The sequence below is a fragment of the Salvelinus namaycush genome, chromosome 30 (assembly GCF_016432855.1).
Source record: "Salvelinus namaycush isolate Seneca chromosome 30, SaNama_1.0, whole genome shotgun sequence".
Taxonomy (NCBI): domain Eukaryota; kingdom Metazoa; phylum Chordata; class Actinopteri; order Salmoniformes; family Salmonidae; genus Salvelinus; species Salvelinus namaycush.
The window spans coordinates 28241099-28261701 of NC_052336.1; the positions used below are offsets into that span (position 1 = coordinate 28241099).

Consider the following 20603-nt stretch of genomic DNA (forward strand, 5'->3'; position numbering starts at 1 on the left):
CTCAGGAGGATCTGTTACCAGGAAGTGTCTCAGTGTTTCGGGGTGCTGTCCAGCCGCGTGGAGATGCAGGACGCCAGCGGGACCACGGCAGCAGTGCGCCCCAGCGCTAGCACTCAGGTAGCTTCACACCGTCTGGTATTTCAGTGTACCACTGCCAAGATCTCCTGTTCTGGGGCCTGTAGTCATAAATATTCTCAGAGTAGGAGTGCTGATCACAGATTAAGACCTTTTGAAAATGGGCCATGAGCCTTGTTTCCCGTATTCAACGGTGTTTTCATGATGCATCGTGACTTAAGTGCAACTGCGTGTTTTGTAGAAGAACAGTCCGGAAATATCTGTGAACTTCGCTCTATATGAACTGAAGCATCAGCATTCAGAGTTACTGTATTTTATTTAGCAGTTTTAGTGCAATTATGTTTTTTGGGGGGGGAAATGACTTGAATGTTAGGGGTGCACATCGCTTGGCTGACAATGTGTCCAGATGACTTAGTTTAGTCTAGGTTTATTGCACAAAAAACAAGAAAAGAGAAAAAAAATATTTACAAGAACTTGTAGGTGAGGAAGAACCTACTCCCTTTTTCCCCTAGCCTTGTGGGTGTGCATAGTCTGGGTTTTCATATTTTCCCACTTTCTCTGCCTTTCATATCTCCTCTCTCCCTACCTCTCCCCAGGCTCTGTCTAGCAGTGTGAGCTCCAGTAAGCTGTTCCCCAGCAGCACCTCCCCACACGAGACCTCCTTCGGGGAGGAGGTGGAGGTGCACAGCCTCCTGGTGGTCGACCAACACACCTTCGAAGGTAAGTTCCCCCCCTTTAAAAACGTCTTGATTAAAGAGAACATTTTGAAGTGAGTTAATCAATGGTGATTGTACTGGTGATTGATAAGCTGTTGATTGTACTTCTGAGGAGCACACAAAATTCTCACTTTTTTGTGGAGATTTGTCCTGTGTTGCGTGATTTTCACATGTGTGTTCGTCCTCCCAGTGCTCCACGCCCACCAGTTCCTCCAGAGTGAGTACGCCCTCAGCATGGTGTCCTGTCGCCTGGGCAGGGACCTCTCGGTCTACTTTATCGTTGGCACTGCAATGGTCTACCCAGAGGAGGCCGAGCCCAAGCAAGGTCGCATCATCGTCTTCCACTACACTGACGGTGAGGGCTAACTTTCTTGAGACGGTGAGGGCTGTCTTTCTTCCATTCTCATTGTTCTCGCTCTCGTTCCCATCATTCTTCTCCTGTTATTCTCTCACCCCCCCATCTTTCATATTCTCCTGTTTTTTTTGCTCGCGCTCTCTCACACTTTCTTCTACAGTCTCTTTCTTCCCCTCGTCTTTTTCTCACTCATTCTCTCTCACCTTTTTCTCACTCGTTCCACACCTCTTCCTCCCTTGATAGTGCCTGATAGCACCTTCCTCTCGATAATCATCTCAGTCGTGAAGATGAATGACTCAAGAGTGAACAGGTGCTGTGAAATACAGTATCAGAGAGCTGTAACACGAGCCTGAAAACCAAACTGATGTGCTGCTTTTCTCCATTTGTTTCAAAGAATTGCCTGGAATCCAAACCATTATGCTCAGTTTCACCTTTCTTTCACAGTGAAACGAATGGTGAAACAAAAAATATACGTTTGGATTTCAGGCTACTGCAGCACCAGCCCTGACCCCGACTGTTATGTCTCTTCTTCTGTGTAGGTAAGCTGCAGACGGTTGCAGAGAAGGAGGTGAAGGGAGCCGTCTACTCCATGGTGGAGTTCAATGGCAAACTGCTGGCCAGCATCAACAGCACAGTGAGCATTTCACTTTTGATGGTTTGAAAGTAGGATGTTTTTAAGGCCAGCTCCTGTTTTACAGGCTACAGTTGTAGATACTCACATGGAGGGAAATGTTTACGTCCACTTAATTTTAAAACTTTCACGATGTCTCTCATTGCCATTAATGCATCATTAAATGAATATTTGATTTAAGGGAAAGTTAGGATTCGCCCCATGTTACTTGGCATAAAAAAAACGAAGAAAATTAAAGGAGACATTCCGCGTTTTAAGTTTTATTTCTCAATCCTGACGTTAAAATGAGTTAAACACCTTCGTGTTGCTGCCTTGTCAAATTCCGTGCTTCATCTACAATGGACCGTACTGACCCGTAATGGCTGCCACAGTGAAACTGTAGTTATGGGACCCACAACCATACGGAAAGGGTGTTAGGGATCATTTATGTCTATCCAGTAGTATTCTTTCCAATGGAACGTTGGAATCTGAAGGAACATTGAAGGGGGTATTTCTTGTAATTGTATGATATGCATGTCTCCTACAAACACAACCGTGGTGCTTTCGAGTCCTCGTTACTCCGAAACTACACTGCAGCGTCCGGACTCTGCTCCTCGACAATTGCGCATGTCAATATCAACGCATCATCAATGTGCGCCCGCCCCAGGTGCGTCTGTACGAGTGGACCGCTGAGAAGGAGCTGAGGACCGAGTGTAACCACTACAACAACATCATGGCACTCTACCTGAAGACCAAAGGAGACTTCATCCTGGTGGGAGACCTGATGAGGTCTGTGCTGCTGCTGGCCTATAAACCCATGGAGGGCAACTTTGAGGAGGTAAGGAATGATACTAAGAAAGGCCCTGCCGGTGTCCCAATTTTCTACCCTTTTCCCTTGAGAGGATGGTGGATGTGCTCAATGCCACACTTCGAGGAGGAGGGTGTAGAATTGGAACACAGACTGGGGACAGGCTTTATAAGGTCTAAATGACGATTTGTTTGATTTTGCTCATAGACAGGTTTTTTTCCCCCTTGGAATACAGCATCCTCCAAAATATAGATTTGAATGCTTTTATTTTGTCGCCCTCATTTCTCATGGGCTTTATCAAGGAGGATTCGACACCAAACACTTGCAATGAATAAGAACTTGCGTGATGAGTTGGAACCATTGTTTGTTATCAATAATTGCACCTCTTGGATGAATAAAGTTTATTGAATGGAATTGAATTGAGGCACTGGTGATACGCCTGCTTTTCACCTGTCACTCTTCCCAGATCGCCCGTGACTTCAATCCCAACTGGATGAGTGCTGTGGAGATCCTGGACGATGACAACTTCCTGGGGGCGGAGAATGCCTTCAACCTCTTTGTGTGTCAAAAAGACAGGTGAGGTGGAGTCTTGACCTCTTTCTGGAATCCCCTCGCCTCAGAAGGAAGAGACCTCTAATACGGTTTAGGAGGCAAATAAGTAGCATGCGTAGAATCTCAGAAAGACTCATTGAGATGGAGGCCGACCTAGACATGTCCTCACTCTCTCACCGCCATCATCCATAAGCCGTCATGTTAATCATCCATGATCACTGAATTCCATTGACCTTTATCTTTCTCTCACGTGTTTGTTGATGCCACCGTTTCTGTCTCCTCTCCCTCGTTCTTCCTCCCGTGGTGTTTCGCTTAGAAAGACGTCAAATTTGCATTCTGTTTGTCACCATCTTATTTCTTACTACCACTTCCCTCACGCGCTCATTTTTTTCTTACTCATTGCCACTCATCTACATCTGTTGCTATTGCTTTTCCCCATTTTATATTTTTCTGCCTGCCTCTGTATCGTTCGCTTTATCTCTTTCTCTCAATTATAATAAATTCAATGCTACTTTATTGGTATGGAATAAATGGGTACACATTGCCAAAGCAGAAATGTATAAATAAACGGGTACAATAATTAGCACAAAAAGTGTAATATTTTTGACTCTCTGAAATGTAGCTTTTTTAGAATGAAATGAATGGGTGCACATTGCCAAAGCATGAAATAATTAGGACCAAAATAGAAGTTGAGCTCTCTCCCTCTCTCTCTCTCCCTTGGCAGCGCGGCCACGACAGACGAGGAGCGACAACACCTCCAGGAGGTGGGCGTGTTCCACCTGGGGGAGTTTGTCAACGTCTTCTCCCATGGGTCACTGGTGCTGCAGAACCTGGGCGAGAGCTCCACCCCCACGCAGGGCTCCGTGCTCTTCGGCACCGTCAACGGCATGATCGGTAATGGCCCACCAGTGCCACATGCCAGGGGTGTATTCACTAGAAACGAAATGGAAGCAAACGGGATGAAACAAGGGAGGGCCTAACCTGAATTTGTACAATAAGAAACACTTGTTTTTTTCCATTGCAAAACATTTAGCTATGGTTTGTTAGTTTGCCGTAATGAATATACCCCAGGGTTGTAGAGTATGCATTAGCACAAAACATTTTGAGACCGCAAGAGAGAGATCTGTGTTCTTATTGGACATGTTTCTGTAGCAGCACTTGGGTTTCAAAATGTTGTTTTCCTGGTGCCTACTGACCCAGTACTGATGCCGATTTTCAAGGTCCCGAATTCCCCCGTGTCTTTTTTTTAGGCTATGTACTGTTACAGCGAAGCGGTGCGCTCTACAGATTTTCCTCGGCCACATAAGCACCCATCTTAAGGATGAGAGGTGGGAAGCAGTGGAGAGGGGACTCATCTGCTAGTCATTTCCAAGTGACTTTCAAAGTCAATTTACTTTCTCAATTTCTTTCATAGCTGTGGTAATAAAGAAAGGGGAATGATGATTGGAGTGTTCACTGAAGTTCTGCAATGACTATTCCCCCGTTAAAAAGCTGCACAACACATTTGTGTTCGTGGACGACAACATGTTCAGTAGGCACAAATTGGAGAGAGAAAAAAAAATGTCACCTTCCCTCAGTCAGACAACCCACACTCAAATTCCCTCTCATCTTCCATCTTTTCTCCTTCACTAGGTATGAGTGGCGAGCACCACGAGCGTATCGATCTGCACAAATCTATTTCGGTTCTCCTTTTATTTTCTCCCATAAATGGCAAGCCATCCGTCTTATGTCTCTAGGTCTTGTGACCTCTCTGTCCGAGGGCTGGTACAGCCTGCTGCTGGACCTGCAGAACCGACTCAACAAGGTCATCAAGAGCGTGGGCAAGATCGAGCACAGCTTATATCCTTTCCTTCTGGTGTGTGTGTGTGTGTGTGGACCTGCCCCTATGTATCACATTGAAAGTGCCTTTTCAGAACCGGTGAGCCACCACTGTCATGGGTGGCAAAACTTGGTACCACCGACCTCGACGTTGGCTGTCAGAATGGTAATGGTTGTTTTAACATGCCTAGCCCGTAAATGGATGAATGACAAGGCCCCGTGTTTTACCGCGTTATGCGCGAATGAAGCGACGGCCTGAAGTTGACAAGTAGCCGTGTGTATGTGATACGGGGAAGTAACAATAGGGTTGACGGCCTTGGAATTTTGGATAATGGTAATTGGCCAGCCAAATAACCGCTGTCACTGTAATAACCATTCGAATAGGCACTCCTTCGCTCCTAACTGCAGGTGCTGCCATAAAAATAGAATGAATAGAACGGGCCGTCCCAATTCAAGTCAATGATAGCATAATGGGTGGCCATTGCGAGGCGCAAAGCAGGAAGTGTCGCCATCAATATGTGCTGTGATTTGTTGATTTAAACTCAACTGAACTGACATTACAAAAACGACATTCTATTCCATGAGCCACATCAGTTAACATCATTTGAATCAACATTCTTCATTACCATGGAAATTATTGCATCACAATACCAGTGAGTGGCGCAGCGGTCAAAAGCACTGCATTGCAGTGCTGAGGCGCCAATACAGCCTGGGGTTCGATCCCGTGACCGGGAGCCCCATAGGACAGTGCGCAATTGGCTCAGAGCTGACCGGGGTAGGGGAAGGTTTTGCCGGAGGGCCTTCCTTGTCTCATCGCGCTTGAGTGACTCCTTGTCGCAGGGCCGGGCACCTGCAAGCCGACTTCAGTCGTCAGTCAAACGGTGTTCCTCCGAAACATTGGTGCAGCTGACTTCAGGTCTGTGTGATAAGTACAGGTCATGTTTTGGAAGATGCATGACTCAACCTTCGCATCTCACGAGCTCATTTGGAAGTTGCCGCGATGAGCCAAAGACTAATTCGGAGAGAAAATTGAGTTTAAAAAAATATGCTTGTGGCCATACCACCCCGAACATACCTGATCTCAGTAGCTGAGCAGGGTCAGGCCTGGTTTGTACTTGGATGGGAGACCGCCTGGGAATACCAGGTGCTGTAAGCTCAAAGAGAAAAGAAAACAATACCAGGCAGCCATTGCGTGTACCCATCATTTTATCAGTCAAATTGCAAGGGTTAGAGCTTCCAAGCCCGTTTTATTGACTTCTGTTCACTATTTCTGTGCTGCAGGGAGGGGCTGTTGCCTAGGCAACCAAAGACTTGTTTGCTACAACACTTGCTTGTTTCAGCAAGGAGCAACAAAGTTTCATGTTAGGAGTCCATGTTACCACAGAAACGGACTCAACCGCACAAATTCCCGGCTGTCCCGTCTTCAGTCAGCGGTTCGTTCTTATGACTGTTTTATTTTCAAGACAGTGTCCATCCATAACCGTCAGTTTCACGGTTATACAGTAATTGTGCCAGCCCTAAGAATCACATGTCTGAGAGACTCTTATAGTGGTCTAAAATCACTTACACTCTACTTTCCTTTGAAAAAGGTGCCAGTTCTCATTTCAGGGGCTGCTACTCATTTAAATTATTCAGTACAGGTGCTCATATTTTAGAGTGAACATTCTATGAGTACTCAAACCCCCAAAAATGCAGGTTCTGGTACTCAAAAGGACAGAGTTCCCAATAAGAGGAGTGGTTTTGCTGTAGGGATGTGTGTGTATGTGTTATTTGTCTTCCTTGACTCTGGCACCTGGAGGTCCTTCCATACGGAGCGTAAGACTGAGCAGGCCACGGGCTTCATCGACGGGGACCTCATCGAGAGCTTCCTGGACCTGGGCCGCGCCAAGATGCAGGAGGTGGTCAGCACGCTACAGGTACGGACACGCATACACACTTTCACACATACACGCTTTCACACAGACACACACACACTCGTTCACACTCTCACACACACGAGCTCGCTCGCTCACACACACTTCTTGGAATGCAGTGACGCTTGATAAAGGTACCACTTAGATGCATGTGTCCCATAGCTGTGCGGGTTAATGCAAACTACTGGGCCAGTGAGCTGAAATAACACCCTCTTCTGCGTTTCAGATTGACGATGGCAGCGGCATGAAGCGCGAGGCCACCGTGGACGAGGTCATAAAGATTGTGGAGGAGCTGACGAGGATCCACTAGCCCCCCTCCCACTCAGACTCCGGCCATTACGGAGGGGAGTGGGGTGGAGGGAGGGAACCGGGGGGAGGGGTGGCTAGAGCTCTGTAAATACTTATAAATAAATAAAAAGGTGTTTGCATGACCGTCCTCCGGACTTCAAATGAATTGACAATGTTTTTTAAATCTGATTCCACCTCAGTTCTTCCCAGGTGCTTGGATAAACAAAATGGCCTATCGACCATAACGATGACAAGCAAAGGGACTGGTTAGAAGGCCATACGTTATGGAGGAGAGAGGGGGGGGCGGCAGCCAAATCACTGCAGTGCGAGGAAAGATGACTCATGGATTTGACAGAGATCCACTAAAGTTAGATAACGATACCTTAGCTATTTTGTCATTGGCGTTTCTCCATGTTTATTTTAATAAAGGTTGCTTTAGAACTGTGTACCTCTGAGTTCAGGTCTCCGATCTTTCCACAGAATGACGATATTCATTTAATTTTCACTTCTGAGCATTAACTTAAGTCGGTTTCAAAGCATGTCTAAAGTCCTACACCACAGTATAATTTCAAAAGCAATTTATAGAAGCGCACATGCCAACCAACAATGACATATTCTATTATCGAATATGTATGCACTCACTACTTTAAATAGCTCTGGATTAAAGCATCTGCTAAATGACAAATGTATCACTGCGTGACTTAAACAATGTCACTGAGTGCAGTAATGGTCCTTTGTGCTAAATTACTACTACAATGCACTATGAACTTTTTTGTTGTTGGATTGTCTCCTATAGATTCATTCTTCTCTTAATTCTGTTTTGACTGTGGGGACACGTATGGCATAAGAAAGGGGTGAAAGATTTATTAGCAAAGTCAAGAGTATTTGTAGTTAGTCATGGTGCATATTGTGACCAGTGTGCAGAGACCTCAGGGTTCCAAAGGAACCCGAATGAGCTGTGCTTGGGCTATGAGATAAGTACTTAGCTATAATTATTACATGACAGTTATCTACAGAGTTTCTGGGCTACCAGGTTGTAATTCTGGTCAATCCAATGATTAATTAACTGCCAGGGAGAAGGCTGGAATTGAATAGCACTGGGCCCGTATTCATTTAGCATTTCGGCTCATCTATTTTTGATGTGGTCTAAAAGGAAAAACTGATCCTAAATCAGCACTCCGACGCTTGATACATACGGTCCCTGATGTCGGCTAGACCCTTGCCGGAATTACATCTACAAAGATGGTGGTGCCAGGCTGCCAGCAACCAACTGATGCCATAGAACAGAGAAGCACTACTGTCGACAAGAGAGGAAACTGGACCACATGTCCACTGTAGCTGAAGAAGTACTTAAGTGTATATGTAGTTACACAGGCTCTTAGGAAACCCCAGAGAGGCATTATCTGCCGACGTCAGCTGTACACCAGAACGTCCGTAACATCCTCCGCCAGGACCAAACCTCTGTTAATTGTTATGGCTGCAGGGGCAGTATTGAGTAGCTTGGATGAAAGGTGCCCATAGTAAACTGCCTGCTCCTCAGTCCCAGTTGCTAATATATGCATAGTATTATTAGTATTGGATAGAAAACACTGTAGTTTCTAAAACTGTTTGAATGATGTCTGTGAGTATAACAGAACTCATATGGCAGGCAAAAACCTGAGAAACAATCCAAACAGGAAGTGGGAATTCTGAGGTTTCAACCAAGCCCCTATTGAATACACAGTGGGATATGGATGAGTTTGCACTTCCTACTGCTTCCACTAGATGTCAACAGTCTGTAGAACCTTGTCTGATGCCTCTACTGTGAAGTGGGGCCGAAGGAGACAGGAATTAGTCAGGTCTATCATGACCGGACCATGCTCTGACCATGCGCATTCACATGAGAGGGAGCTCTGTTCCATCGCACATCTGAAGTCAATGTAATTCTCCGGTTGGAACGTTACTTAAGATTTATGTTAAAAACATTCTAAAGATTGATTCAATACATCGTTTGACATGTTTCTACTGACTGTTACGGAACTTTTGGACATTTCGTCTGCTTTTAGTGAACGCGCTTCCTGACTTTGGATTTGTTTACCAAACACGCTAACAAAAATAGCTAATGTTATTTGGACATAAATGATGGACATTACCGAACAAAACGAACATTTCTTGTGGGAGTCCTGGGAGTGCATTCCGACGAAGATCAGCAAAGGTAAGTGAAAATTTATAATGCTTTTTATGAGTTTTGTTGACTGCACAATTTGGCGGGTAACTGTATGGCTTCCTTTTGTGGCTGAACGCTGTTCTCAGATTATTGAATATTGTGCTTTTGCCGTAAAGCTTTTTGAAATCTGACACAGCGGTTGCATTAAGAACAAGTGTATCATTAATTCTATGTAAAACATGTATCTTTCATCAAAGTTTATGATGAGTATTTATGTTATTTGACGTGGCTCTGCAATTTCTCTGGACATTTTGGAGGCATTTCTGAACATGGCGCCAATGTAAACTGAGGTTTTTGGATATAAATATGAACTTTATCGAACAAAACATATATGTATTGTGTAACATGAAGTCCTATGAGTGCCATCTGATGAAGATCATCAAAGGTTAGTGATTAATTTTATCTCTATTTCTGCTTTTTGTGACTCCTCTCTTTGGCTGGAAAAATGACTGTTTTTCTGTGATTTTGCGGTGACCTAACATAATCGTTTGTGGTGCTTTCGCTGTAAAGCCTATTTGAAATCGGACACTTTGGTGGGATTAACAACAAGATTACCTTTAAAATGGTATAAGATACATGTATGTTTGAGGAATTTTAATTATGAGATTTCTGTTGTTTGAATTTGGCGCCCTGCACTTTCACTGGCTGTTGTCATATCATCCCGTTAACGGGATTGCAGCCATAAGACGTTTTTAATTAATAACTTTGCTCAAGGGCATGTCAACAGATTTGTCACCTAGTCATTTCGGGGGATTCGAACATTTCAGCTACTGACCCAACGCTCTTAACCATTGGGCTACCTGCCATCCGATATGGATGAAAATACCCTCAAATTAAAGATGACAGTCTGCACTTTAAATCAAACAGCATGCCTCATTAGTTTTCTCTCTAGGCAGGTTCTCCCTTGTCTGTCAGTGGTTTGTTTTGATGACGAACATGTGAACATACCTTACAGCAGCTGAGTGGGTGATCCTAGCCTTGTTGCGCTCTATCATCCGATGAAAGCGATGGGAACTTATCCATTTCGATTGAGGTATTGCAGCCCTTTGGCTTTGAAATGATAGTGACTATGAGGTTATTAACCCTAATTGCTCCTATAAATCGCCCTGGATTAGCGCATCTGCTAAATGACTAAAACGTAGAAATTACAGCACTTTTTGTATATAGCCCCGCCCGCCTCTCCCTCCCCCCAAATACCAAAGTATTTGGACAAAACTAACTTGTGTATTAAAGTAGTCAAAAGTTTGTTTGGTCCCATATCCCTAGCAAACAATGACACGCTTGGGACTCTAGAAGCTTGTTGAATGCATCTACAGTTCAGGTTGTTTCTGATTGTTTTGTGCCCAATAGAAATGCATGGTAAATAATGTATTGTGTCATTTTGCAATCACATTAGAAACATTCTACTCTTATTTACAATTAAACACTTAATGTGGATGCTACCATGACTACAGATAATCATGAATTCATTGTGAATAGTGATGAGTGAGAAAGTTAGGCACAATGATCATACCCCCAAGACATACTAACCTATCACCATTATCGATAACAGGGGAGGTTAGCATTTTTGGGGGGGGGGGGGGGGGGTATGATGATATTTATGCCTTGAACTTTGTTAATCATCATTATTCCCATTCTTGTGGGAAGCTGCTATAGACCAAGTGCCAACAGTAGTATCTGGATAATATGGTTGATAATGCATGGGATATCAACAGAGATACACTATAGAACCAAAAGTATGTGGACACCTGCTCGTCGAACATCCCATTCCAAAATCATGGCCATTAATATTGAGTTGGTCCCCCTTTGCTGCTATAACAGACTCCCCTCTTCTGGGAAGGCTTTCCACTAGATGTTGGAACATTTGATGCGGGGTCTTGCTTCCATTCACCCTTGAGCATTAGTGAGGTCGGGCACGGATGTTGGGTGATTAGGGCTGGCTTACAGTCGGCATTCCAATTCACCCCGCAGGTGTTCGATGGGGTTGAGGTCAGGGCTCTGTGCAGGCCAGTGAAATTCTTCCACACCGATCTCGACAATCCATTTCTGTATGGACCTCGCTTTGTGCACGGGGGCATTGTCATGCTGAAACCGGAAAGGGCCTTCCCCAAACTGTTGCCACAACGTTGGAAGCACAGAATAGTCTAGAATGTAATTGTATGCTGTAGCATTAAGATTTCCCTTCACTGGAACTAAGGTGCCTAGCCCAAACCATGAAAAACAGCCCCAGACCATTATTCCTCCTCCACCAAACTTGCACACTACTAGCACACTGCTCGGACACTCATGTATACCAGAGGTCTCTTCACAATCCCGGAGTCAAGAACAGACTCCATAGAGCCATGACTGCATAAAGCCATTACTACATAGTGCCATGGCTATATGGAACTCTATTCCACATCAGATAACTGATGCAAGTAGTAGAATCAGATTTTTTTTGTGAAGACATGCACACAGACAAGAACAGACACACGCATACAATACACACACACACAAGCTAGCACACGCACTCTACACACACGTAAATTGTAATATTGTTGTATGGTGGTATTATACATTTTGTATTGTAGATATTTAGTGGCGTAATAATGTTATATGATGTACTGTTTTTATCTTGTGTTTTGTGTGTGGACCCCAGGAAGAGTAGCAGCTAATGGGGATTGCTAATAAATGCAAAAATACAAATATTCACAGTTCTTGTTTATCTGTAATCATGGTAGCAGAAAATAATCTGAAACATAATCAGAACAAACTGCAAATGCATCCAACAAGTTTGAGTCACAAGCATGATGTAGTCATTGCGTGCGAGGACTATGGGACCAAATACTAAACGTTTGACCACTTTAATACACATAAGTTAATTTCTCCAAAACGTTGGGTTGCCTAAAATGGGAGAACAACGACTATGTACAAATAGTGCTGTAATTTCTAAACGGTTCTCCTGATATCGATAAATTCTATCAATTCAAATACTTTTGGACCTCACTGTATAATAGGCATATTTTCAGAATTTACCACGGTTGTATCAAGTTTCTTTTTAAACATCCTCAATGACATCCATCATTCTAGAGTTTGATTAAGATCTATCGAATCTATTTGATGTAGGGTTTTTTCAGCTTTGTGAACAAGATTTTTGAACCCCCCCAACATCAAACTATCCATAATGATATAGAGATTTGAGAGATATTATTATGGGAATTCTGGTGCAATCCCAGAAAGGTTGGGGGAAGGCTACTAAAACATTTCTGCAGCATTGAAGGTCCCCAAGAACACAGTGGCCTCCATCATTCTTAAATGGAAGAAATTTGGAACCAAACTGAGCAATTGGGGAGAAGAGCCTTGGTCAGGGATGTGAACAAGAACCCGATGGTCACTCTGAAAGAGCTCCAGAGTTCCTCTGTGGAGATGGGAGAACCTTCCAGAAGGACAACCATCTCTGCAGCACTCCACCAAATCAGGCCTTTATGGTAGAGTGGCCAGACGGAAGCCACTCCTCAGTAAAAGGCACATGACAGCCCACTTGGAGTTTGCAAAAAGATACCTAAAGACTCTCAAACCATGAGAAGCAAGATTCTCTGGTCTGGTGAAATCAAGACTGAACCTTTTGGCCTGAATGCCAAGCGTCACATCTTGAGGAAACCAGGTACCATCCATACGGTGAAGCATGGTGGTGTCAGCATCATGCTGTGGGGATGTTTTTCAGCGACAAGGACTGGGAGACTAGTCAGTATAGAGGGAAAGATTAAAGGAGCAATGTACAGAGAGATACTTGATGAAAACCTGCTCCAGAGCACTCAGGACCTCAGACTGGGGCAAAGGTTCACCTTCCAACAGGACAACGACCCTAAGCACACAGCCAAGACAACGCAGGAGTGACTACGGGACAAGTCTCTGAATGTCCTTGAGTGGCCCAGCCAGAGCCCGGATTTGAACCCGATCTAACCTCTTTGGAGAGAACTGAAAATAGCTGTGCAGCGACGCTCCCCCTCAGACCTGACAGAGCTTGAGAGGATCTGCAGAGAAGAATGGTAGAAACTCCCCAAATACAGGTGTGCCAAGCTTGTAGCATCATACCCAAGAAGACTCGAGGCTGTAATCGCTGCCTAAGGTGCTTCAACAAAGTACTGAGTAAAGGGTCTGAATACTTATGTAAATGTTATATTTCTAAAAAACGTTTTTTTCTTTGTTATGGTGTATCGTGTGAAGATTGGTAATACTTTTTTTTTTACAGTAAGGCTGTAACGTAACAATGTGGAAAAAGTCAAGGGGTCTTAATACTTTCATAATGCACTGTAAATATGACCTTATATTCAACAATGTGAGCTGAGGTGAGGCACATCTCTTTAGTTGAGATCTTTAGTTCTAAGAAATTAACTCTACGTTAATTATGACTGTGTTGTGTAGTTCAGCTTACAGTAGATAACTAAGGGTTAATGTTTTGGGGCGGCAGGTAGCCTAGTGGTTAGAGCGTTGGGCCAGTAACCAAAAGGTTGCTAGATCGAATCCCCGAGCTGACAAGGTAAAAATCTGTCGTTCTGCCCCTGTTTAACCCACTGTTCCTAGACTGTCATTGTAAATAAGAAGTTGTTCTTAACTGACTTGCCTAGTTAAATAAGAATGTTTGTGAATATTACATGTACTGTTCTGAGAGTTGAGGTACATACAGCAAATATCAAATTTTACTACAAGTCATTGTCATAATGACTTGTTGAAAATGGATGTTTTGTGAATACCCACAAAATATTCAGTGACGGCCTGCTTTGTCAATTGCTTTCAATATTACATTTGGCGGCAAGAGGGAGGACTACTGATGGAATAAGCTTGTCCTAATAGTCAGGCTGAGTTTTATGGTCTGATAGTTATTCCACATAACCATAAAAACAACAAGTGGATGGACAATCCATTTATATGCAGATGAATCCATTTATATGCAGTCTTATACTCAGCTGGCCCCTTCCCGGATTTTGTGTTTAAATGCTCTAAAACAAAGCTTTCTTAATGTCCAACAAGCTTTCTCTGCCCTTAACACCTCCAAAACAAAGGTAATGTGGTTTGGTAAGAAGAATGCCCCTCTCCCCACAGGTGTGATTACTATCTCTGAGGGTTTAGAGCTTGATGTAGTCACCTCATACAAGTGCTTGGGAGTATGGCTAGACGGTACACTGTCCTTCTCTCAGCACATATCAAAGCTGCAGGCTAAAGTTACATCTAGACTTGGTTTCCTCTATCGTAATCGCTCCTCTTTCATCCCAGCTACCAAACTAACCCTGATTCGGATGACCATTCCCACCCATGCTAGATTACGGAGACATAATTCATAGATCGGCAGGTAAGGGTGCTCTCGAACAGCAAGATGTTCATTACCATTCGGCCATCAGATTTGCCACCAATGCTCCTTATAGGACACATCACTGCACTCTATACTCTGTAAACTGGTCATCTCTGTATACCCATTGCAAGACCTACTTAGGCCTCACTCCCCCCTATCTGAGATATCTACTGCAGCCCTCAGCCTCCACATACAACACCCGTTCTGCCAGTCACATTCTGTTAAAGGTCCCCAAAGCACACACATGGCTGGGTCGCTCGTCTTTTCAGTTCGCTGCAGCTAGCGACTGGAATGAGCTGCAATAAACACCCAAACTGGACAGTTTTATCTCAATCTCTTCATTCAAAGACTCAATCATGGACACTCTTACTGACAGTTGTGGCTGCTTTGCGTGATGTATTGTTGTCTCTACCTTCTTGCCCTTTGTGCTGTTGTCTGTGCCCAATGATGTTTGTACTAGAGGTTGACCGATTATGATTTTTCAACACCGATACCGATACCAATTATTGGAGGACCGAAAAAAAGCCGATACCGATTAATCGGCCAATTTGTATTTATTTTTATTTGTAATAATGACAATTACAACAATACTGAATGAACACTTATTTTAACTTAATATAATACATCAATAAAATCAATTTAGCCTCAAATAAATAATGAAACCTGTTCAATTTGGTTTAAATAATGTAAAAACAAAGTGTTGGAGAAGAAAGTATAAGTGCAATATGTGCCATGTAAGAAAGCTAACGTTTAAGTTCCTTGCTCAGAACATGAGAACATATGAAAGCTGGTGGTTTCTCTTAACATGAGTCTTCAATATTCCCAGGTAAGAAGTTTTAGGTTGAGGGAATTATAGGACTATTTCTCTCTATACCATTTGTATTTCATATACCTTTGACTATTGGATGTTCTTATAGGGACTTCAGTATTGCCAGTGTAACAGTATAGCTTCCGTCCCTCTCCTCGCCCCTACCTGGGCTCGAACCAGGAACACATCGACAACAGCCACCCTCGAAGCATCGTTACCCATCGCTCCACAAAAGCTGCGGCCCTTGCAGAGCAAGGGGAACAACTACTCCAAGTCTCAGCGCAAGTGACGTTTGAAATACTATTAGCATGCACCCCGCTAACTAGCTAGCCATTTCACATCGGTTACACCAACCTAATCTCGGGAGTTGATAGGCTTGAAGTCATAAACAGCACAATGCTTGAAGCACAACGAAGAGCTGCTGGCAAAACACACAAAAGTGCTGTTTGAATGAATGCTTACGAGCCTGCTGCTGCCTACCAGCGCTCAGTCAGACTGCTCTATCAAATCATAGACTTAATTATAACATTCCGATTAATCGGTCGACCTCTAGTTTGTACCATGTTTTGTGCTGCTACCATGTTATCAGCTGTCATGTTGTGTTGTCATGTGTTGCTGCCTTGCTATGTTGTTGGCTTAGGTCTCTCTTTATGTAGTGTTGTGTTGTCTCTCTTGTCGTGATGTGTGTTTTGTCCTAGATATATATATATTTTTTTATCCCAGCCCCCGTCCCGGCTGGAGGCCTTTGGCCTTTCGGTAGGCCGTCATTGTAAATAAGAATTTGTTCTTAACTGGCTTGCCTAGTTAAATAAATAAAAAAATATGTAACCTTGATAACTTTGAAGCATAATTAATGCACTCACTAACTACTGTTCTATGTAATACACTGAGATGGAAACACTCACCAGCCCAAATGGCTCTGCAGATGTGACCACAGATGGGTTTCAGCAGCTACAGTTGAAGTCGGAAGTTTACATACACTTAGGTTGGAGTTAATTAAAACTCGTTTTTCAACCACTATAGTCTTGGCAAGTCGGTTAGGACATCTACTTTGTGCATGACACAAGTCATTTTTCCAACAATTGTTTACAGACAGATTATTTCACTTATAATTCACTGTATCACAATTCCAGTGGGTCAGAAGTTTACATACATTCAACATAGCCACCCTTTGCCTTAATGACAGCTTTGCACCAGCTGTCATCAAAGCAAAGGGTGGCTACTTTGAAGAATCTCAAATATAAAATATATTTTGATTTGTTTAACACCTTTTTGGTTATTACCTGATTCCTTATTTCATATTGTTGATGTCCTCACTATTATTCTACAATGTAGAAAATAGTAAAAATAAAGAAAAACCCTTGAATGAGTAGGTGTGTCCAAACTTTTGACTGATACTGTATATATCCCAAAAATAATATGGGGGACTACAAAGATACAGGCGTCCTTATTGACTCAGTTGCCAGAGAGGAAGGAAACCGCTCAGGGATTTCACCATGAGGCCAATGGGGATTTTAAAACGGTTACAGTTTAATGGCTGTGATTGGAGAAAACTGAGGATGGATCAACAACAATACTAAGATAATTGAAAGAATACAAATATTCCAAAACATGCAACAAGGCACTAAAGTACAAAAAATGGGGGCAAAGCCAACACAACACATCACTGAGCACCACTCTTCATATTTTAAAGCATGGTGGTGGCTACATCATGTTATGGGTATGCTTGACATTGACAAAGACCAGGGAGTTTTTTGTTGTTGATACAAATAAATGAAATAGTGCTAAGCACAGGCAAAATCCTAGAGGAAAACCTGGTTCAGTCTGCTTTCCAACAGACACTAGGAGACAAATTCATCTTTCAGCAGGACAATAACAAGGCCAAGTATACACTGGAGTTGCTTATGTAACAGTTTAATTTAGTCCGTCCCCTCGCCCCGACCCGGGCACGAACCAGGGACCCTCTGCACACAACAACAGTCACCCACGAAGCATCGTTACCCATCAATCCACAAAAGCCGCGGCCCTTGCAGAGCAAGGGGAACCACTACTTCAAGGTCTCAAAGCGAGTGACGTCACCAATTGAAACGCTAATAGCGCGCACCACTGCTAACTAGCTAGTCATTTCACATCGGTTATACTCACCCCCCTTTCGACCTCCTCCTTTTCCGCACCAACCAGTGATCCGGGTCACGGCACCAATGTAACAGTTTAACTTTAGTCCGTCCCCTCGCCCCCCGACCCGGGCGCGAACCAGGGACCCTCTGCACACATCAACAACAGTCACCCACGAAGCATCGTTACCCATCGCTCCACAAAAGCCACGGCACTTGCAGAGCAAGGGGAACCACTACTTCAAGGTCTCAAAGCGAGTGACGTCACCGATTTAAACGCTATTAGCGCGCACCACCGCTAACTAGCTAGCCATTTCACATCGGTTACACTTACCAAGACAACCTTGAATGTTCCTTAGTGGCCTAGATACAGTTTGGATTGAAATCGGCTTGAAAATCTATGGAAAGACTTAAATGTCTGTCTAGCAATGACGATTACCAACTTGTCAGAGCTTAAAGAATTTTAAAAAGAATGTGCAAATGTTGTACAATACAGCTGTGCAAATCTCTTAGAGACATATCCAGAAAGACAGCTACTAAAGGTGATTCTAACATGTATTGGCTCAGTGGTGTGAATACTTATGTAAATGAGATATTTCTGTATTTAATTTTCAATAAATTTGCAAAAATGTCAAAACACGTTTTCACTTTGTCATTATGTGGTATTGTGTGTAGTTGGGAGAGAAATCTATTTTGATTTCAGGCTGTAAGAACAAAATGTGGAATAAGTCAAGTGGTATGAATACTTTCAGAAGGTACTGTATGTGTTGGGCTTTATATAGTGAATAGAAACGTAAACATGAAACAATTTCAAAGATTTTACTGAGTTACAGTTCTTAGAAGGAAATCAGTCAATTTAAATAAATTCATTAGGCCTTAATCTATGGCATAAGGCCCCTCCCAGAGACGATCCTGCAGGTGGAGAAGCCAGATGTGGAGGCTCTGGGCTAGCGTGGTTACACGTGTTCTGCGGTTGTGAGGCAGGTTAGATGTACTACCAAATTCTGTAAAACAACGTTGGAGGCTGCTTATGATAGAGAAATTAACATTTCATTATCTGGCAACAGCTCTGGTGGACATTCCTGCAGTCAGCATGCCAATTGCACACTCCCTCAAAACGTGAGACATCTGTGGCATTGTGTTGTGTGACAAAACTGCACATTTTAAAGTGGCCTTTTATTGTCCCCAGCACAAGGTGCACCTGTGTAATGATCATGCTGTTTAATCAGCTTCTTGATATGCCACACTTGTCAAGATTATTTGGCAAAGGAGAAATGCTCACTAACAGGGATGTTAACACATTCGTTTACAAAATTTGAAAGAAATAAGGTTTTAAAGTATGGAAAATTTCTGGGATTTTTTATTTCAGCTCATGAAACATGGGACCAACACTTTACATGTTGCGTTTATATTTTGCTTCAGTATAGATTGTTTATTTGTATGTATTGGGCTTTAGCTGAGATCTTTACAGAGTCAAGGATATTTGTCCAGGTCTAAATTGTTCCTTAACTAGTTCCTTGATTGCCATCTAAGAGCCAACATCTTTTTTTGTGTCAACGCTGCCTGCCAGTAGTAATCGTCTCTTATCGAGAGATTCAAGGAGCTATCATCTTAAGTAACACAGTAGATGCAACGCATCGAATATTTACATTCATGCACTTCGAAATGAATTTTTTAACTTTTTCCCACAAGCATGTAACTACATGGCACTCTTACATCATATGAAGGAGTCTGCCTAACTGATTTAGGGGACACAGTGAACAGTTGGGAGTTGGGGCCATTTTCACCCTAAAATGTTTTCTTGGTGTTAAATACAGGATATGAACAAACTTAAAATGTATAAGGTTGACGATTCGGATTACGGGATGCCAAGGTCATATTTCTGCATATTCTGTTCCAGTTAAAGGGTTGTTTGGATTCACTTAGATCTGTGGACCATACTTTTTTAATGGCTAGCTCAGAATATGAGCTTTCCAAACTTTTTTTTTATATATATATATATATATATATATATATATATATATATTATAGTGATCAGTCCTTTCGGAAGCCCAGATAAATTATTTATAAATCCCATCATTGTAAATAGCTGAACTAAATTGTAAATATGAAGACACAAAAGGAGTTACCTGGTAATGTGTGTTTTCCAAATCTTGGAATGTTCTCCAACCATTACTGTCAATCATATTAGCAAGGGTACAGATTCCACATTTAGACCTTTGGGGGGGGGGGGATGCAAAGGCTGCCCTCCAGATCGCAAAGCATTATTGAATATGGGCATGCCATTTCGATTACCAGTTACATTGTTTTGCTATTTTGTGCCAAATAGAAAGTGTGAGCAATAATAGGACCAAAATGTAGGTTAACATTGTTTAAGGGATATGTCCATTGCAATAGGATACATCATATTTCTCTCCATACTCAGCCAGTGGGGGGCAGAAGAATCATGTCTAAACAAATTTATGCTAGTGCCTGGAAATACAATTTAAAGTTTGATATGGATAGTCTTCCTATGTCTTTCCCTCTTTGTAAGTTTGTTAATTTTATCTTGCTTACCTTGCCATATACATTTTGAGACCACACTCTGGATTTTATCCCAAGAGCCAGAAGAGGGAGACAAGTGAAGCATTAAACTACAGAAATTCCGCCATGGCAATATATTCATTTTGACAATAAGATATTCTGCCGGTTAAAGCCTTCATTTGGAAATGTCATTATTCTATAGCAGGGGTGCAGAACTCAGGCCCGTAAGTCCACAAGGGCTGCACCACGTTCAGTTGCCAAACGTTGTCGATAGAAATGCCACGAATAGAGCCGACAAGATTCCTCGTTCTAAATGTCAGAGGCATGTTTGTTCTACATAACATATGTCTATCTTCCAAAATTGTGAGTCCTGCTGAACGTGCGCCTGATTTTAGTTTCTATCTGGTACTTAATTGGTACTGTATTGTGATTGGCCGGAGAGTGTGCACTACTGTTTCCAATGTAGAAATCAGTCCCTATAAAAATAC

The 20603-nt window shown here is 42.8% G+C and overlaps 1 protein-coding gene and 1 pseudogene across 2 annotated transcripts in view; both read left to right on the forward strand.

Annotated features, from left to right (window-relative positions):
* The window catches only part of LOC120025146 (DNA damage-binding protein 1-like), a 28329-nt gene extending 20746 nt beyond the window's left edge, over positions 1-7583 (forward strand). For both annotated transcript variants that reach the window (XM_038969595.1, XM_038969596.1), the window contains exons 17-26: positions 6-117; positions 672-795; positions 982-1146; positions 1686-1780; positions 2424-2594; positions 3031-3140; positions 3841-4010; positions 4853-4955; positions 6727-6850; positions 7074-7583. In XM_038969595.1, the coding sequence (XP_038825523.1) occupies positions 6-117; positions 672-795; positions 982-1146; positions 1686-1780; positions 2424-2594; positions 3031-3140; positions 3841-4010; positions 4853-4955; positions 6727-6850; positions 7074-7157 (1258 nt within the window). In that variant the 3' untranslated portion in view covers positions 7158-7583. The remainder of the gene's footprint in view (positions 1-5; positions 118-671; positions 796-981; positions 1147-1685; positions 1781-2423; positions 2595-3030; positions 3141-3840; positions 4011-4852; positions 4956-6726; positions 6851-7073) is intronic.
* Positions 5982-6090, forward strand: LOC120025392 (annotated as a pseudogene).
* Positions 7584-20603: the final 13020 nt, after the last annotated feature.